The sequence below is a fragment of the Juglans microcarpa x Juglans regia genome, chromosome 6D, assembly GCF_004785595.1.
Source record: "Juglans microcarpa x Juglans regia isolate MS1-56 chromosome 6D, Jm3101_v1.0, whole genome shotgun sequence".
NCBI lineage: Eukaryota > Viridiplantae > Streptophyta > Magnoliopsida > Fagales > Juglandaceae > Juglans > Juglans microcarpa x Juglans regia.
The window spans coordinates 27,901,868-27,915,652 of NC_054604.1; the positions used below are offsets into that span (position 1 = coordinate 27,901,868).

The 13,785-nt window shown below is 37.6% G+C and overlaps 2 protein-coding genes across 6 annotated transcripts; both read left to right on the forward strand.

Annotated features, from left to right (window-relative positions):
• The first annotated feature begins 3,148 nt into the window (after window positions 1-3,148).
• On the forward strand, window positions 3,149-7,215 carry LOC121236147 (granule-bound starch synthase 1, chloroplastic/amyloplastic-like). Of its 4 annotated transcripts, none has more exons than XM_041132662.1 (13): window positions 3,149-3,300; window positions 3,494-3,899; window positions 4,043-4,123; window positions 4,405-4,494; window positions 5,019-5,082; window positions 5,169-5,269; window positions 5,365-5,474; window positions 5,583-5,826; window positions 5,909-6,082; window positions 6,173-6,364; window positions 6,495-6,538; window positions 6,700-6,829; window positions 7,006-7,215. In XM_041132662.1, the coding sequence occupies exons 2-13, from the start codon at window positions 3,720-3,722 to the stop codon at window positions 7,120-7,122; spliced, it is 1,527 nt and encodes a 508-aa protein (XP_040988596.1). In that variant the 5' UTR covers window positions 3,149-3,300; window positions 3,494-3,719; the 3' UTR covers window positions 7,123-7,215. The 4 variants fall into 4 exon arrangements, with proteins under 4 accessions (XP_040988596.1, XP_040988597.1, XP_040988598.1 ...); XM_041132665.1 differs by lacking the exon at window positions 3,149-3,300 and adding an exon at window positions 4,210-4,301 and having other exon boundaries at window positions 3,870-3,899; XM_041132663.1 differs by having other exon boundaries at window positions 3,238-3,899.
• Window positions 7,216-9,930: 2,715 nt separating this feature from the next.
• On the forward strand, window positions 9,931-13,586 carry LOC121236017 (glucan endo-1,3-beta-glucosidase 11-like). Of its 2 annotated transcripts, XR_005934639.1 has the most exons (4): window positions 9,931-10,351; window positions 10,481-11,595; window positions 12,618-12,862; window positions 13,396-13,586. XR_005934639.1 is itself a non-coding variant. In XM_041132506.1 (3 exons), exons 1-3 carry the CDS (start codon window positions 10,297-10,299, stop codon window positions 12,690-12,692), a joined length of 1,245 nt encoding a protein of 414 aa, XP_040988440.1. In that variant the 5' UTR covers window positions 9,931-10,296; the 3' UTR covers window positions 12,693-12,943. The 2 variants fall into 2 exon arrangements, 1 of the variants encoding a protein (XP_040988440.1); XM_041132506.1 differs by lacking the exon at window positions 13,396-13,586 and having other exon boundaries at window positions 12,618-12,943.
• Window positions 13,587-13,785: the final 199 nt, after the last annotated feature.

Genomic DNA, 13,785 nt, shown 5'->3' on the forward strand with positions numbered 1-13,785 from the left:
AGTCAGATTTGAAATTGAAATGCTTGAGGTCTGATAATGGTGGTGAGTATATTGATGGTGGGTTCAAGGAGTATTGTGCAACTCAGGGTATCAGAATGGAGAAGATCATTCCTGGGACACCACAACAAAATGGAGTTGTTGAACGCATAAACAGAACCATAAATGAGCGTGCTAGAAGCATGAGACTGCACGCTGGGCTACCACCTACTTTCTGGGCAGATGCAGTTAGCACTGCAGTATATTTGATGAACAGAGGGCCATCAGTTCCATTGGATTATGGATTACCTGAGGAGGCTTAGAGAGGGAAAGAGATCAAATTTTCTCATCTTAAAACTTTTTGGTTATCTTTCTTATGTTCTTATTGATTCTGATGCTCGTAGAAAACTTGAGGTTAAGTCAAGGAAATTTTTTTTCATTGGCTACAGAGACAAGGCATTAGGCTATCTTTTTTGGGATAATCAGGGTCGAAAGATTATAAGAAGTAGGAATGTGATTTTCAATGAGAAGATTGTATACAAGGACAAGTCTAGTACAGTTACTGAAGCAGCTCCTCAGGAGTCTGAGTTTGTGAGTTTGGATGACCTACCAGAGGCCACAGTGCAGTGTAGAGAAATGAGTGACGGGGAGAGTGGGTCCAGTACACCCATTTCTATTATTCCGCAGTCAGATCCAGAGCCATCCACTCCTACAGCTGCAGTTCGCAGGTCAGTTAGAACTATGCGTCCTCCACAACGTTTCTGACTCACTTTGAATTATATTCTATTGACAGATGGTGGAGAACTGCAGAGTTATCAAGAAACCTTATAAGATGAAAATTCTAGCAAGTAGAAGCTGGTCATGAAGGATGAGATGAATTCCTTGTTAGGGAATCAGACGTGGTAGTTGACAGAACTTCCATCAGGGAAGAAGGTATTACACAACAAGTGGGTGTACCGGGTGAAAACTAAGCATGATGGCAGTATGAGGTACACGGCCAGACTTCTTGTAAAAGGCTTTCAGCATAAACAAGGCATTGATTACTCTGAGATCTTCTTATCTGTGGTAAAGATCACAACCATCAAGTTAGTTTTGGCTATGGTTGCTACTGAAGATTTATTTCTTGAACAGTTAGATGTGAAGACAGCTTTTCTTCATGAAGATCTTGAAGAAGACATCTACATGCACCAACCTGAAGAGTTTGTGGTATAGGGAAAAGAAGGTTCAGTTTGCAAACTGAAAAAGAACTTGTATGGTCTGAAGCAAGCTCCTAGACAGTGGTACAAGAAATTTGACAACTTCATGTGCAGTGTAGGGTACATCAGATGTCAGGCAGATCACTGCTTCTATGTCAAGCAGTTTGACAATTCTTACATTATTTTGTTGTTATATGTGGATGATATGCTTATTGCAGCGGCTAGTATTGATGAGATCAATAATCTGAAGAAGTAGATGTCAGAGCACTTTGCAATGAAAGATTTGAGAACTGCAAAGCAAATCCTTGACATGAGAATTGTCAAAGATAGAGTCAGAAACACATTGAGACTCTCACAGGCTGAGTATGTGAAAAAGGTACTCAGTAGGTTCAATATGGACAAGGCCAAGATAGTTGGTACACCCTTGGATAGTCACTTCAGACTCAGCAAAGATCAAGCACCAAAGTCAGAAGAGGAACAAGAATATATGAGTAAGGTTCCTGATGCTTTAGCTATTGGTTCACTTATGTATGTTATGGTTTGCACTAAACCAAATATTGCACATGCAGTATGAGTTGTGAGTAGATACATGAGTAACCCTGAAAACAACATTGGAAAGTAATAAAGTGGATTTTGAGGTACCTAAAAGGCTCCTCAGAAACATGCTTGTGTTTCTCAGGAGAGAGCTTAGAGGTGCAGGGCTATGTTGATGCTGATTTAGCTGGAGATACTGATAGCAGAAACAGTACCACAGGGTTTGTTTACACTCTGGGTGGTACTGTAGTTTCATGGGATTCCAATTTATAGAAGACAGTTTCTTGGTCTACTACAAAAGCTGAGTATATTGCAGTTTCAGAAGCTGCAAAGGAGACGGTTTGGTTACAGGACTTCTTGGACGAATTGGGTAAAAAGAATCAGAATGAAACTCTCTAAAGTGACAGTCAGAGTGCCATATTCCTTGCCAAGAACCCAGCGTTTCATTCCAGGACTAAGCACATTCAGATCAGGTATCACTTTATACGATCATTGTTAGATGACAAACAATTGTTACTTGAGAAAATTTGTGAAAGTAAGAACCTTGCAACAAAGGGTGTTACACTTGAGAAACTGAAGTTGTGCGCAACTTCAGTTGGTCTTCTAGCATGAAGACAGGGGCAGTTAGTTGCAGAGGTGGAGGATATCATGTTTGAGGTAGAGGGCGATACTGTGGGTGTACCAGTCTCCAAGTGGGAGAATTATTGAGTATTGTGGAGTCTGGTCCACACCGCTCGAGTGGAGTCTCTAGCCACTAGAACAAAGACAAGTCAGAGAGTTCACTCAAGATAGCTCGACAGACCACTCGAGCAAATGTAAGTCAGAGAGTTCACTCGACACCGCTCTACAAACTGCTCGAGCAGAGAGAAGTCGAAGAGTTCGCTTGAGAGCCGCTCGACACACCGCTTGAGTGATTGCGGGAAACATGTTCGCTCGATGCGGGCTCGACACGCCGCTTGAGCAAACATGACTATTTCTGAAGTTTTTAGGGTTTCCGCCGCATAATGTATTTAAATGAATTGTTTTTTACTTTTGATGTATCAAAGTGAATAGTAGTTGTCTCATATATTGTATTGTGATTCCTCAAGAAATAAAAATCATTTGCAGCTTTCGTGGACGTAGGTAATTTGCCGAACCATGTAAATACTGTATCGTGTGTGATTGCTTGTTTTTCCCGTATTTGCTTTTACTTAATTGTCATCGTTTTTCACAACAATCAGCTGAAGTGTTTTTTCTTTTGTTGTCGTTTTAAAGTCAGAAACTTAGTTGGTTATGAACTTATGATAGAATAGCAGTCTTCTTAAAGTTAAGATTCTAAATTTGTCTTCTTTGTTGAAAGATGCAACCTCTGAATTGACCTGAAAATCCCAACTTTGCCTTGTCTATTACAATAATGTTTTTTGTTTGTTACAAGCAGTTTCTGATTAATCTAATTACTCAATAAAACTATGCTGCAAGGGCTTCTTGTTTACGGTAATGAGAACATTTGGCACGAGTTTTTTAATTGAAAGGCCGATAACTGAATGTGGTTGATTGGCTGTGAGAAGATAGTAGCAAGAATGATTGAATGGAAGTGACCTAATTGCCTAACTGGGTAAGGCCAAGTCCTTTACCAAAGTTGTTTATCTCTATCAACTAGAATCTGACAGTTCGCTGCTGTGAAAGTTATGGGTTATCAGATCTAGATCCCCTGCATCACTATCTAGTTGGATGAAATCATCTGAATTTGATCGTAATTTTCCATTATATGGATTAGCATGTGCCTGAAATTTTTATTTATTATGCAGAAGGTTTCGTGAACTTCTTTGGCTATTCGCTTCAGACCAAGTGCATTATTGATGGCCACTGTGACCACCTCCCACTTTGTATCAAGAACTTCCCATGTCAACTGTCATGGAAGTTCAACATCAGAAACTAAAGCAAACTAGGCACAGATGGGCCTTAGGAGCCAAGCGATGACCCATAATGGGTTAAGATCTTTGAACAAGTCGGATATGCTACAGATGAGAACAGATGCAAAAGCAATTGCCAGGCAAGCAAGAAGCAAAGTTAGGAACACTGAACGATAGGCCTGCTGGGAATATTATATGTGGACAAGGAATGAACTTGATCTTTGTAGGAGCTGAGGTAGGTCCATGGAGCAAAACCGGTGGACTGGGTGATGTTCTTGGAGGTCTGCCACCAGCTATGGCGGTAAGCAGATCAGTTCTCTTTTACCTTTTTTACTCTTATCATTGCTTGATTTGCAGTTGTAACTTGTAGCTTTTCATCTATAAGTGGGGATGTATGGTTGGATGAGTATGTTTGACGAATTATTATGACTAATTAATGTCTAGGCTAAGGGGCACCGAGTTATGACTGTCTCTCCACGCTATGACCAGTACAAAGATGCATGGGACACTAATGTTCTAGTTGAGGTAAATTAGAGTAATGGTTTTGGAGAATCTTCCTATTCAGAGGGATAGGAATTCAAACTGATTTTTTTGTCATATGCAGATAAAAGTTGGGGATAGGATTGAAACTGTTCGCTTCTTTCATTGCTACAAACGAGGTGTTGACCGAGTATTTGTGGATCACCCAATGTTCCTTGAGAAGGTTAAAATTTGTTTGTTTTCTTAGGAACCAAAATCTTGAGTATAAGCCATGCTATTAGAATAGTGGAATACTCGTATGATGTTTGACTTTCTGTAAACTCAAGGTATGGGGCAAAACTGGATCCAAAATCTATGGCCCTAGGGCTGGAATGGATTACCTGGATAACCAACTTCGTTTCGGCTTGTTGTGCCAGGTAACTTATCCTTTGTTCCCCTTATTTAGTTTGCTATTTTCAATCTCAGCCACTGGATTTTGATGAACATTGAAAAACGCATTAAAATTGACTTTTCATACAGCAAAGTGAGCTTGGCATTCCATTGCAGAGTCTGTCCATGACAGAGTCTGATGAGATGTGAAGAGGAGTTAAAACAACAAATGTGAAAAGTTATCCCAACTATCCGTCAACTCTAAACCTATAGACCAAAAAAAAATTGTTTCACAATTTAAACCGAATGAATTTTGTTTGTGTTGCTTGTAATAAACTGGCAAAGAGCTGTTACATGCTATATGTTAGGGTGCTTTTGTACTAGTGATTAATTGCTTGGCATAATGTTTAAGTGCATGACATCTTTAAACCAAGAAATGATTCAGATTAGCCATGTTGGTTCCCGTCTCACCATGCTTTGGCGTGTACGTGTAGTCTGATAGCTGATCAACCTGATAGTTCTCAACTTTGTCATTAAGGATAGCTTGAACTCACCATTTTCTACCTTTCAGGCTGCTCTGGAGGCACCCAGGGTTCTGAACCTAAACAATAGTGAATATTTCTCAGGACCATATGGTGTGGACCCCTTCTTTGTTCCTTAAAACTTAATAGTTTCTGTTGATATATAGCTTCATTGAGGATAATCTTTTCTGCCCTTGCAGGAGAGGATGTTGTCTTCATTGCTAATGATTGGCACACTGCCCTTCTTCCATGCTACCTAAAAACCATGTACAAACCAAGGGGGATTTATAAAAGTGCCAAGGTAAGGTACCCTTGCTTCAAATTGCGTCCTATGGAATTCTTGATAACCTGATATTACATTCTGTGGGAGCTGACACAACTTGATAATAATGGCAGGTTGCTTTCTGCATCCACAACATAGCCTACCAGGGCAGATTTGCCTTTTCAGACTTCTCACTTCTCAATCTGCCTGATCAATTCAAGGGTTCTTTTGACTTCATTGACGGGTAAGTCATTTAATGATTCTCAATTCCAATAAAACACGGATTTTCCAACTGACATGATTTGGTGAATTATTCCTCTTGCTCAGCGTTTTGTTTATTTTTGTTTTGAAGGTATGAAAAGCCAGTGAAGGGAAGGAAAATGAATTGGATGAAGGCCGGAATTTTGGAATCAGACAGGGTCTTAACTGTGAGCCCATACTATGCCCAGGAACTTGTTTCTGGAATTGAAAAAGGTGTGGAGTTGGATAACATCATTCGTAAGACTGGCATCACTGGTATTGTGAATGGGATGGATATTCAAGAGTGGAACCCAGCTTCCGACAAGTACATAGATATTAAATACGATGCCACAACTGTAAGTAACTGATAAAACAACTCAGAGCTCCCTCATACATCTGGCTGTAAAAATCAGAACTTATGGGTATTGTGATTTGCAGATCATGGATGCAAAGCCTCTATTGAAAGCACTTCAAGCAGACGTTGGGTTGCCTGTTGACAGAAATATCCCTCTGATAGGCTTCATTGGAAGACTAGAAGAGCAGAAAGGTTCAGATATTCTTGCAGCAGCTATTCCAAAGTTCATTGGGGAGGATGTTCGAATCGTGGTCCTTGTAAGTTCCCGGCCAATGTTGTTCTCCTAAATTATACGCTGCAACAGGCACGATATTGAGTTTGATAATGGCACCTGTTGTTTTTCTCAGGGAACCGGCAAAAAGCCCATGGAGAAGCAAATTGAACAGCTTGAGATCATGTATCCCAACAAGGCCAGGGGAGTGGCAGAATTCAATGTCCCCTTAGCTCATATGATTATTGCTGGGGCTAATTTTATGCTTGTCCCAAGTAGATTTGAACCATGTGGTCTCATTCAGTTGCATGCTATGCGATATGGAACGGTAGATCATGCTATTGTATTAAAATTATTCTTTATTTATGCGTTTGTATGTTCAGCTAGCACCATGACTTCACTAGACAAGTTTCGCATAGCTTAGTCTGATTATCAGTAATGGTGTAACTTTGCCACAGGTGCCTCTTTGTGCCTCAACTGGTGGACTTGTTGACACTGTCAATGACAAGAAGGTTTTACAGGATTTCAGATGGGGTCTTTCAATGTCGAAGTATGAAAATTAGTTTTCCTGCTTTTCTGTGATATGCAGGGGCATGATTCCTCTATTCCTTTATTATACTTCACATGGAAACTAATGAGTCTATGTTGCTGGGATGCTTTACCGTGTGATGCAGTTGATCCAGCTGATGTGAATGCAATAGCAACAACTGTCAAGAGAGCTCTTGCAACCTATGGTACCCCTGCCTTGAAAGAGATGATCCAGAATTGCATGGCCCAAGATCTTTCATGGAAGGTCAGTATGATATTTGTCCTTCGGGATGCTTGTCCCACTTGTGAAATTACTAGCATTCTGTAGAGAAAATTTTCAATTACACGAGTTAAAGCGCTCCTTGAAGCTGAATAAGTTACAATTCCTCAAGTTCATCAATTTAACTGACATTGTGCATTGGTTTGAATTATGTGATTCAGGGACCAGCCAGACTATGGGAAAAGATGCTGCTGGGCCTGGAGGTTTCTGGCAGTGAACCTGGAATTGAAGGAGAGGAAATTTCTCCTCTTGCCAAAGAAAATGTTGCCGCCCCTTGAGCACCACATCTAATACCTCGTAATTTACTAGTATGGACTTGAATAAGTATACTAACATGTCTGGTAAAGTATTCATAATCTCCATCATATTATCAGTGTGCATTTCACCTCATTCAAGTGCCAATTCGTGAGCAAGAGCAACATGCCTGATGAAGAAGAACTCACTGCTGTCTTGCAATTTTCTTTTGGAGGGTTCCTGGTGTTTTAAAGCTTTGTATAAAAGAGTGTACAAGGCTAACATGTGCTGTTATGAACCAAAGAAGAACAGGTTTTTGGCAGTGATTGCTTAATAAAAGTTTTAAGCAGTAAAGTAAATAAAAGTACTAGTCTTTATTCCAGTTAGTGCCTCCTTTCTCCTGCTGCATGATACAGATCATCTTCATGGCAAGCAAATGCTACCTTTTATATTTCATTCCCCACGATCCTATAACTGACGTGTAAAATGCATGGCTGGCATATGCCCTTTTATGCATCATTATCATTTTGAGAAAAGATAGTGAATAAAATATGAATCCCACTCTTTTTTAAAGCAAATTACGTTGTAATTATACATTTCGATTCTATGTAAAATTACTCTATCATTTTGTACGAGCCAGCCTTTACCCAAATCCTTAATATGCAGTTAGGAGCAAGTTTGAGATAAGTTCCATCATGTCAAAAACATGTAATCTTTTTATTGATTTGCCATGGACGTATCTGCTGCGAAGCTCCAAATCCAATGGTGGAGATGACTCAAACTGTGTTTACCCCCTGACATAGGCAACGGCTGGGACTGGTGTCATCAGAATTACTTAGCAGAGACGAATGATTAAGCAGAGTCGCCGAAAGGCACTCATGTCTCTTTTGCTGTGGAGCATGTATGCCACGTAGTGGTGTGCTGTGCCGTGCTGGTTTTTCTTTCAGAAAGACGGACAGAAAGAGGAAAGAAACATACGAGTCCATCGCACAAAATAAAAAGAAAACGCTGTCACGAGAGTTGAAGATTTTGGGTGGGAGGCACTTGCCTTAATACCCATGTTTTTTGAAAGGAAAAAGTTATCTTGCCTCTTTACTTTGTCTACTTCATTTGACCGGTAGTCAAAAACTTTTTTTTTTTTTTTTTTTTTTTACTTAATGATTAAAAAAGTAATTTTAAGTGTATTAATATATTTTTTTATTTTTTAAAAATATTTCAATATATTAAAAATATGAAAAAAAGGAAAAAAAAAAAAACTTTACACTGGGCAGTACACTCAACAATCAACATGGGACGGTATAGTAGCCACACCCTTTTTTAAATGATTTGTAAAAGTCAGAATAGACCATTTCCGTACCAGTGTTTCTATAAAAAAAGTAAATTTCGTATTAAAAAAACTTTTCTTTATTAATGTAATTCACTTTTTACAAAGATTTTATATAAAATTTATCTATTTAAAACTTATACCTATCATTACTTTTTTTTTATATATATATAAAATCAAGCTAGCATAGATGTTAATTTCATTACGTGATTTTTGTCTCATTCATACAAAAGTTAATTGAGGACTCGTTGAATATTATGCTTTTGAGTTGAATAAAATATTATTAAAATATTATTTTTTAATATTATTATTTTTTAATTTAAAAAAAATTAAATTATTTATTATATTTTATATAAAAATTTAAAAATATTATAATGATGATATGAGATTAGATTGTTTTTATCCAAACGACGTTTCGTTTGGTTCATCAATTCATCTCAACTCATTATTATAAATTTTTCAAATTTCAATACAAAATATAATAAACAATTTAATTGTTTCAAATTTTAAAATAATAATAATATTAAAAAATAATATTTTAACAATATTTTATCATCTCAACTCAACTCAGTTTAATATCCAAACACAACCTTAAGCTTTTTGAGTGAATAAAATTTAAAAAGAAATATTTTTAATTATAATTTTTTTTATAAAATTAAACGCGACTTAAGTGAAATTAGACAATTAGACATTTTAAAAATCAGAACAATATTGTTGATTGCTATTTTTTTTTTTTTTACTCTTAAAAAGAAAGAAAGAAAACGTTGTTAAATTGGCAAAAAGCTTGCTGGTCTGGAAATGGTGACCATGTGAAGTTTGTCGGAGAACAACTCTTGGGTCCACACAAACGTACATCAGAACCGTTGCTCCAGAAAGAATCAACCAGATCACACATACTGCATTTCTGTCGTTGCTTTCTTCAAGATAATGACAAAGGCTACTACGCTCTCACAGCATGCTTATGAACTCCAAAGAAATAAAAAAATAATCATCTAAATACTTTTAAAATCTCCAGTTTATTTTCTATTTCTCTAAATAAATTTAATCACTTGTTTAAGATGGTGCAGTTTGGATAATGAGTTGAAATAAAAATTAAAAATTAAATATAATATTATTTTATAATATTACTATTATTTTGATATTTGAAAATTTTAAATTATTTATTATATTTTATAAAAAAATTTTATAAAATTATAATAATGAGATGAGATGAGACGAGACGAAACATTTCACTATTCAAACAGGGCTAAATCTCACTATAAAATAAAAAATAAAAACAACTTCTTGAAAATTAAAAAAATTAAAATAAGTTTTATAAAAATACTTACTTTCAAATAATTCTTCAAACCTATACCTATCTTCTTTTACAATTTTTCTATAATTTTATTTTTAAGTAGAAGAGATTTTTATAAAATAATGATGTTCTTGATATTATATGTTTTAATCATTTGTTTAAAACATTTTTATAAAAGAAAGTTATAAAGAAAATTCTCTCTCTATCATTTCCCTATAAAATTAGGCCATAAATCAGCCGTTTCAACGAATACCGCCGACTTTCCGCTATCTTGCGGAGACAGCGCTGAGCACTAGACTTTCACTGCTTCACATCACTCTCCCCCCCTCTTGCTGCTGTAGCTTTCAAGTTTAGCGTATCCACACATAATTCGTAGCTGCGAGCCTGCATTTGCTGCTTGCTGTCCGTTTCTCACTCTGCAGCTCTTCTCTTTTTGAAGAGCCGCATTTGCATACTTTTACAGTTGGATCTTATATCTTGCGTAGGAAGCATTTATTTCAGCAACCGTCAGCAAAATTTCATTATCATACTTTTTTCTTTTTCTTTTTTTTGCCAAGTTCATTATCATTCATCTCTTGCTGGAGAGAGATCCCAAATCCCATGGAATCGGGTGCATTTCATTACTGCTCTTCAGTGCTGCTCCTAATCATCTCAGGTACTCTACACGATCCTCTGGTTTCTGAAAAAGGTTGTAGCTTTTGGTTTGATTTGGTAAATTGGGTTGTAAATTTGCTAACATTTTGGTTTTCATCTTCTTGGGGGTGATTCTTTATGTACTATGCAGTAGGCATTTTGTTATTTCCTCTAATGGTTGCTTCAATCGGAATAAACTACGGCCAAATAGCGAACAATCTACCTTCACCAGAGGACGTAGTCCCTCTTGTGAAATCTGTGGGTGCCACTAAGGTGAAGCTCTACGACGCAGATCCAAGAGTGCTCCAAGCATTCGCCAACACCGGCGTGGAATTCATAGTCGGCTTGGGTAATGATTACTTGGCGAAGATGAAGGACCCCGAGAAAGCCCAAGCTTGGGTCAAGACCAACGTCCAGGCCTTCCTCCCGGCAACGAACATCACCTCCATCTTCGTGGGCAACGAAGTTTTAACCTTCAACGACACCACTCTCACAGGCTCTCTTCTTCCAGCGATGCAGAGCGTGCACACGGCGCTCGTGAATCTTGGGTTAGACAAACGGGTGGCTGTGACTACCGCTCACTCCTTGGCCATTCTAGAAACCTCATACCCACCTTCGGCCGGGGCTTTTCGTCCCGATCTAACGGCCTGTATAAACCAACTCTTGACCTTCCACGCCAAGACGGGCTCGCCATTCTTGATCAACGCGTACCCTTTCTTCGCCTACAAGGCGAACCCGAAGCAGGTCTCACTGGACTTCGTTCTCTTCCAGCCGAACTCGGGGATCGTAGACCCTTCCACGAACCTCCGCTACGACAACATGTTGATCGCGCAGATCGACGCCGTGTACGCCGCTCTAGCTTCGGCTGGTTACAAGAAGCTGCCTGTTCACATCTCCGAGACGGGTTGGCCGTCGAGAGGGGACGAGGACGAGGCCGGTGCTACACCGGAGAACGCAAAGAAGTACAACGGGAACCTGTTTAAGCTGATGAAGAAGAAGGGGACGCCGATGAGGCCGAGCTCTGACCTAAATATCTACGTCTTTGCTTTGTTCAACGAGAACATGAAACCCGGACCGACTTCCGAGAGGAATTACGGGCTGTTCAAGCCTGACGGTACTCCGGTGTACTCGCTTGGAATTGCCACAAACGAAGGCGTTAGCAACGCTACGAGTTTCGGGGAACCCACTCCCGAGAGCTCCGGTATGCCAAACACGATGCCGGAGAGTTCTTCCACTGGTTATTTGTCCATTTCCTCTTCTTCTCCGGTAAGTGACCATTCAGTCCAATCATTTTTTTTTTTTTGTTGTATATTTCTTTTTGCTGTTTTTATACTGTTAACATAATTGCTTATAAAAGAAGATATTGTAACATAATTTACTGTGCGAAATGAGGTCAAAATATGGAGAAAATTATATTCATAATCATGGAGTGTCTATATATTATCATAATGAATTATTAATCTTGCACCTTAAATTATTATAAATTTCTCATTTTACCAAAAATAATACCATAATGGATTTCTAATGTTGCACCTTAAATCATTATTAAATTTTCCATTTTACCAAAAATGATCGAAATTTTCAATTACAATTAAACTATTAAATTTGGGTAATTTACACCTTCAATCCAATAGAGGGTTCTTTTTTTTGTTTTCATCACTATGAACTGTTACATGTCAAAAAAGGATACAATTTATCCAAATTGAATAATTTAAGATGTGAATTTGACACTTTAGGTAGTTTTTTTATAGAAATTGAAAAATATTATAATTCTACTGCTAATTATAGAAGTTTAAAAAAATTATAATAAAGATGGATTGGCGAAACCAACCCTAAATGCTCCTCCTTAGTTCTTATAGCTGCCAAACGACAAGATGGGACTGGATAATGTGCATTGTGCACAAGTTCTTTGAATCTTTAGTGGTCCAATTTCCAAATTCAATGGCCTCTGTAAACTCGATAAAGATGTTTAGAGCTATATAATCACACTGGTCCCGGAGTTAGATATTAATGGGGGGACACTGGCCCTAGTAGTTGGAATCTCTAGGAACTGAAACTGACCCTACAGAGAAAACAAACATCAAAGAAAAATCTCTATTTATTTAACATATAATAAAGCATCATTTCGCCATTTAAATTTACCAGAACTGTCTGTATATATATATATATATATATATATTATAAACAAATTTCTTATTTTTTTATGATTTTATCTCTTGGATCATGATCTAATTATTAAGATCTTAGATTATGTTTTGAACTAATACCACTGGAAATGCTGATTTCAGGAGAGATATCATTTGGGAGTTGGGCCAGCATTCTTTTTCATCATGTCTATGGTGATTAGATTGGTACTTTATTAATTTTGGAAAAAGCAAGGGTTCGAAATTTGCCATAGTCTACAAAGCAGGAGGAGAGCCGTTTAAACTTGTTAAAAAAAAAAAAAAAAGCAGTAGAGGGGAGGGAGAAAAGAGAAGAAAAGAAGAATAAAAAGAGGTCAGAGGCAGCTTCGCAGTTAGGAAAAGAACAAAAGGTGTCTCCCCAGAAATCCTTTCCTGTTTCTTCACTTGTACGCGACTAATGTTCTGGGAATCATTTTTTTATATTCATCCAACCAAAGTTCACCACTCTCCATAGTATGTTAAGATTATATAAAAGTAAACTTACAAGTTTTATGATATCCGTTAGATCTACTTTATAATAACTACTTTATAATAAAAGTGATTTTACAATTTGACACGTCACATCAAGTCGCATCGGTACATCGGTTTATGCGTTTATTTTTGTATAATCTTTTTGTGGCTAAAGTATTTCTTATATGTTAATCCTCAATGGGACCCTACACACTATGGCCTCTTTTGTCCCCACTTCAACGTTTTCTTTCAATTGATCAATGCTGGTGGCGTGGGGGTGGTTGTAGTGACAGTGCAGGGTTGGGTTCCTTGAGGATTGAAAATGGATGATAATTAGGTATTTGGTGGAGCCTTTTTGTCTTCTCAAACTTTTTAGTTGGCATTGAACTGTGACTTTCTCTACCCTATTTACCTTTTTTGTTTGTTGTTGCAGGGAGGATATATGTCCGAATCACAATTATTTGCAAGGCATTAAGTTTGGTAGATGGAGGAGTTGGAACATATTCTATTCTTTAGTCTTGGGTTAGATTATTGATTTAACATATGATTGTTGTATCTCCTTCCTTTTCATTGCTGTAGCCTGTGAACGGAGGGGGAATTTTATTATGCCATGATTGATGAGAATCTTTCTTCTTTTTTGAAATCTATGGAGAATATTAGTATAATTTATAGGGAAAAGTTGCATGGTGAGTCGAATTTTTTATGAGAATCTTTCCATCTTTAACAAATTAATGAGAATATTAGTATAATTTATGGTGTGGTTAGTTAGATGCTCCACAGCAATTATCACAAAGCAGACTTTCTTGACCTCCATGAATCCTAG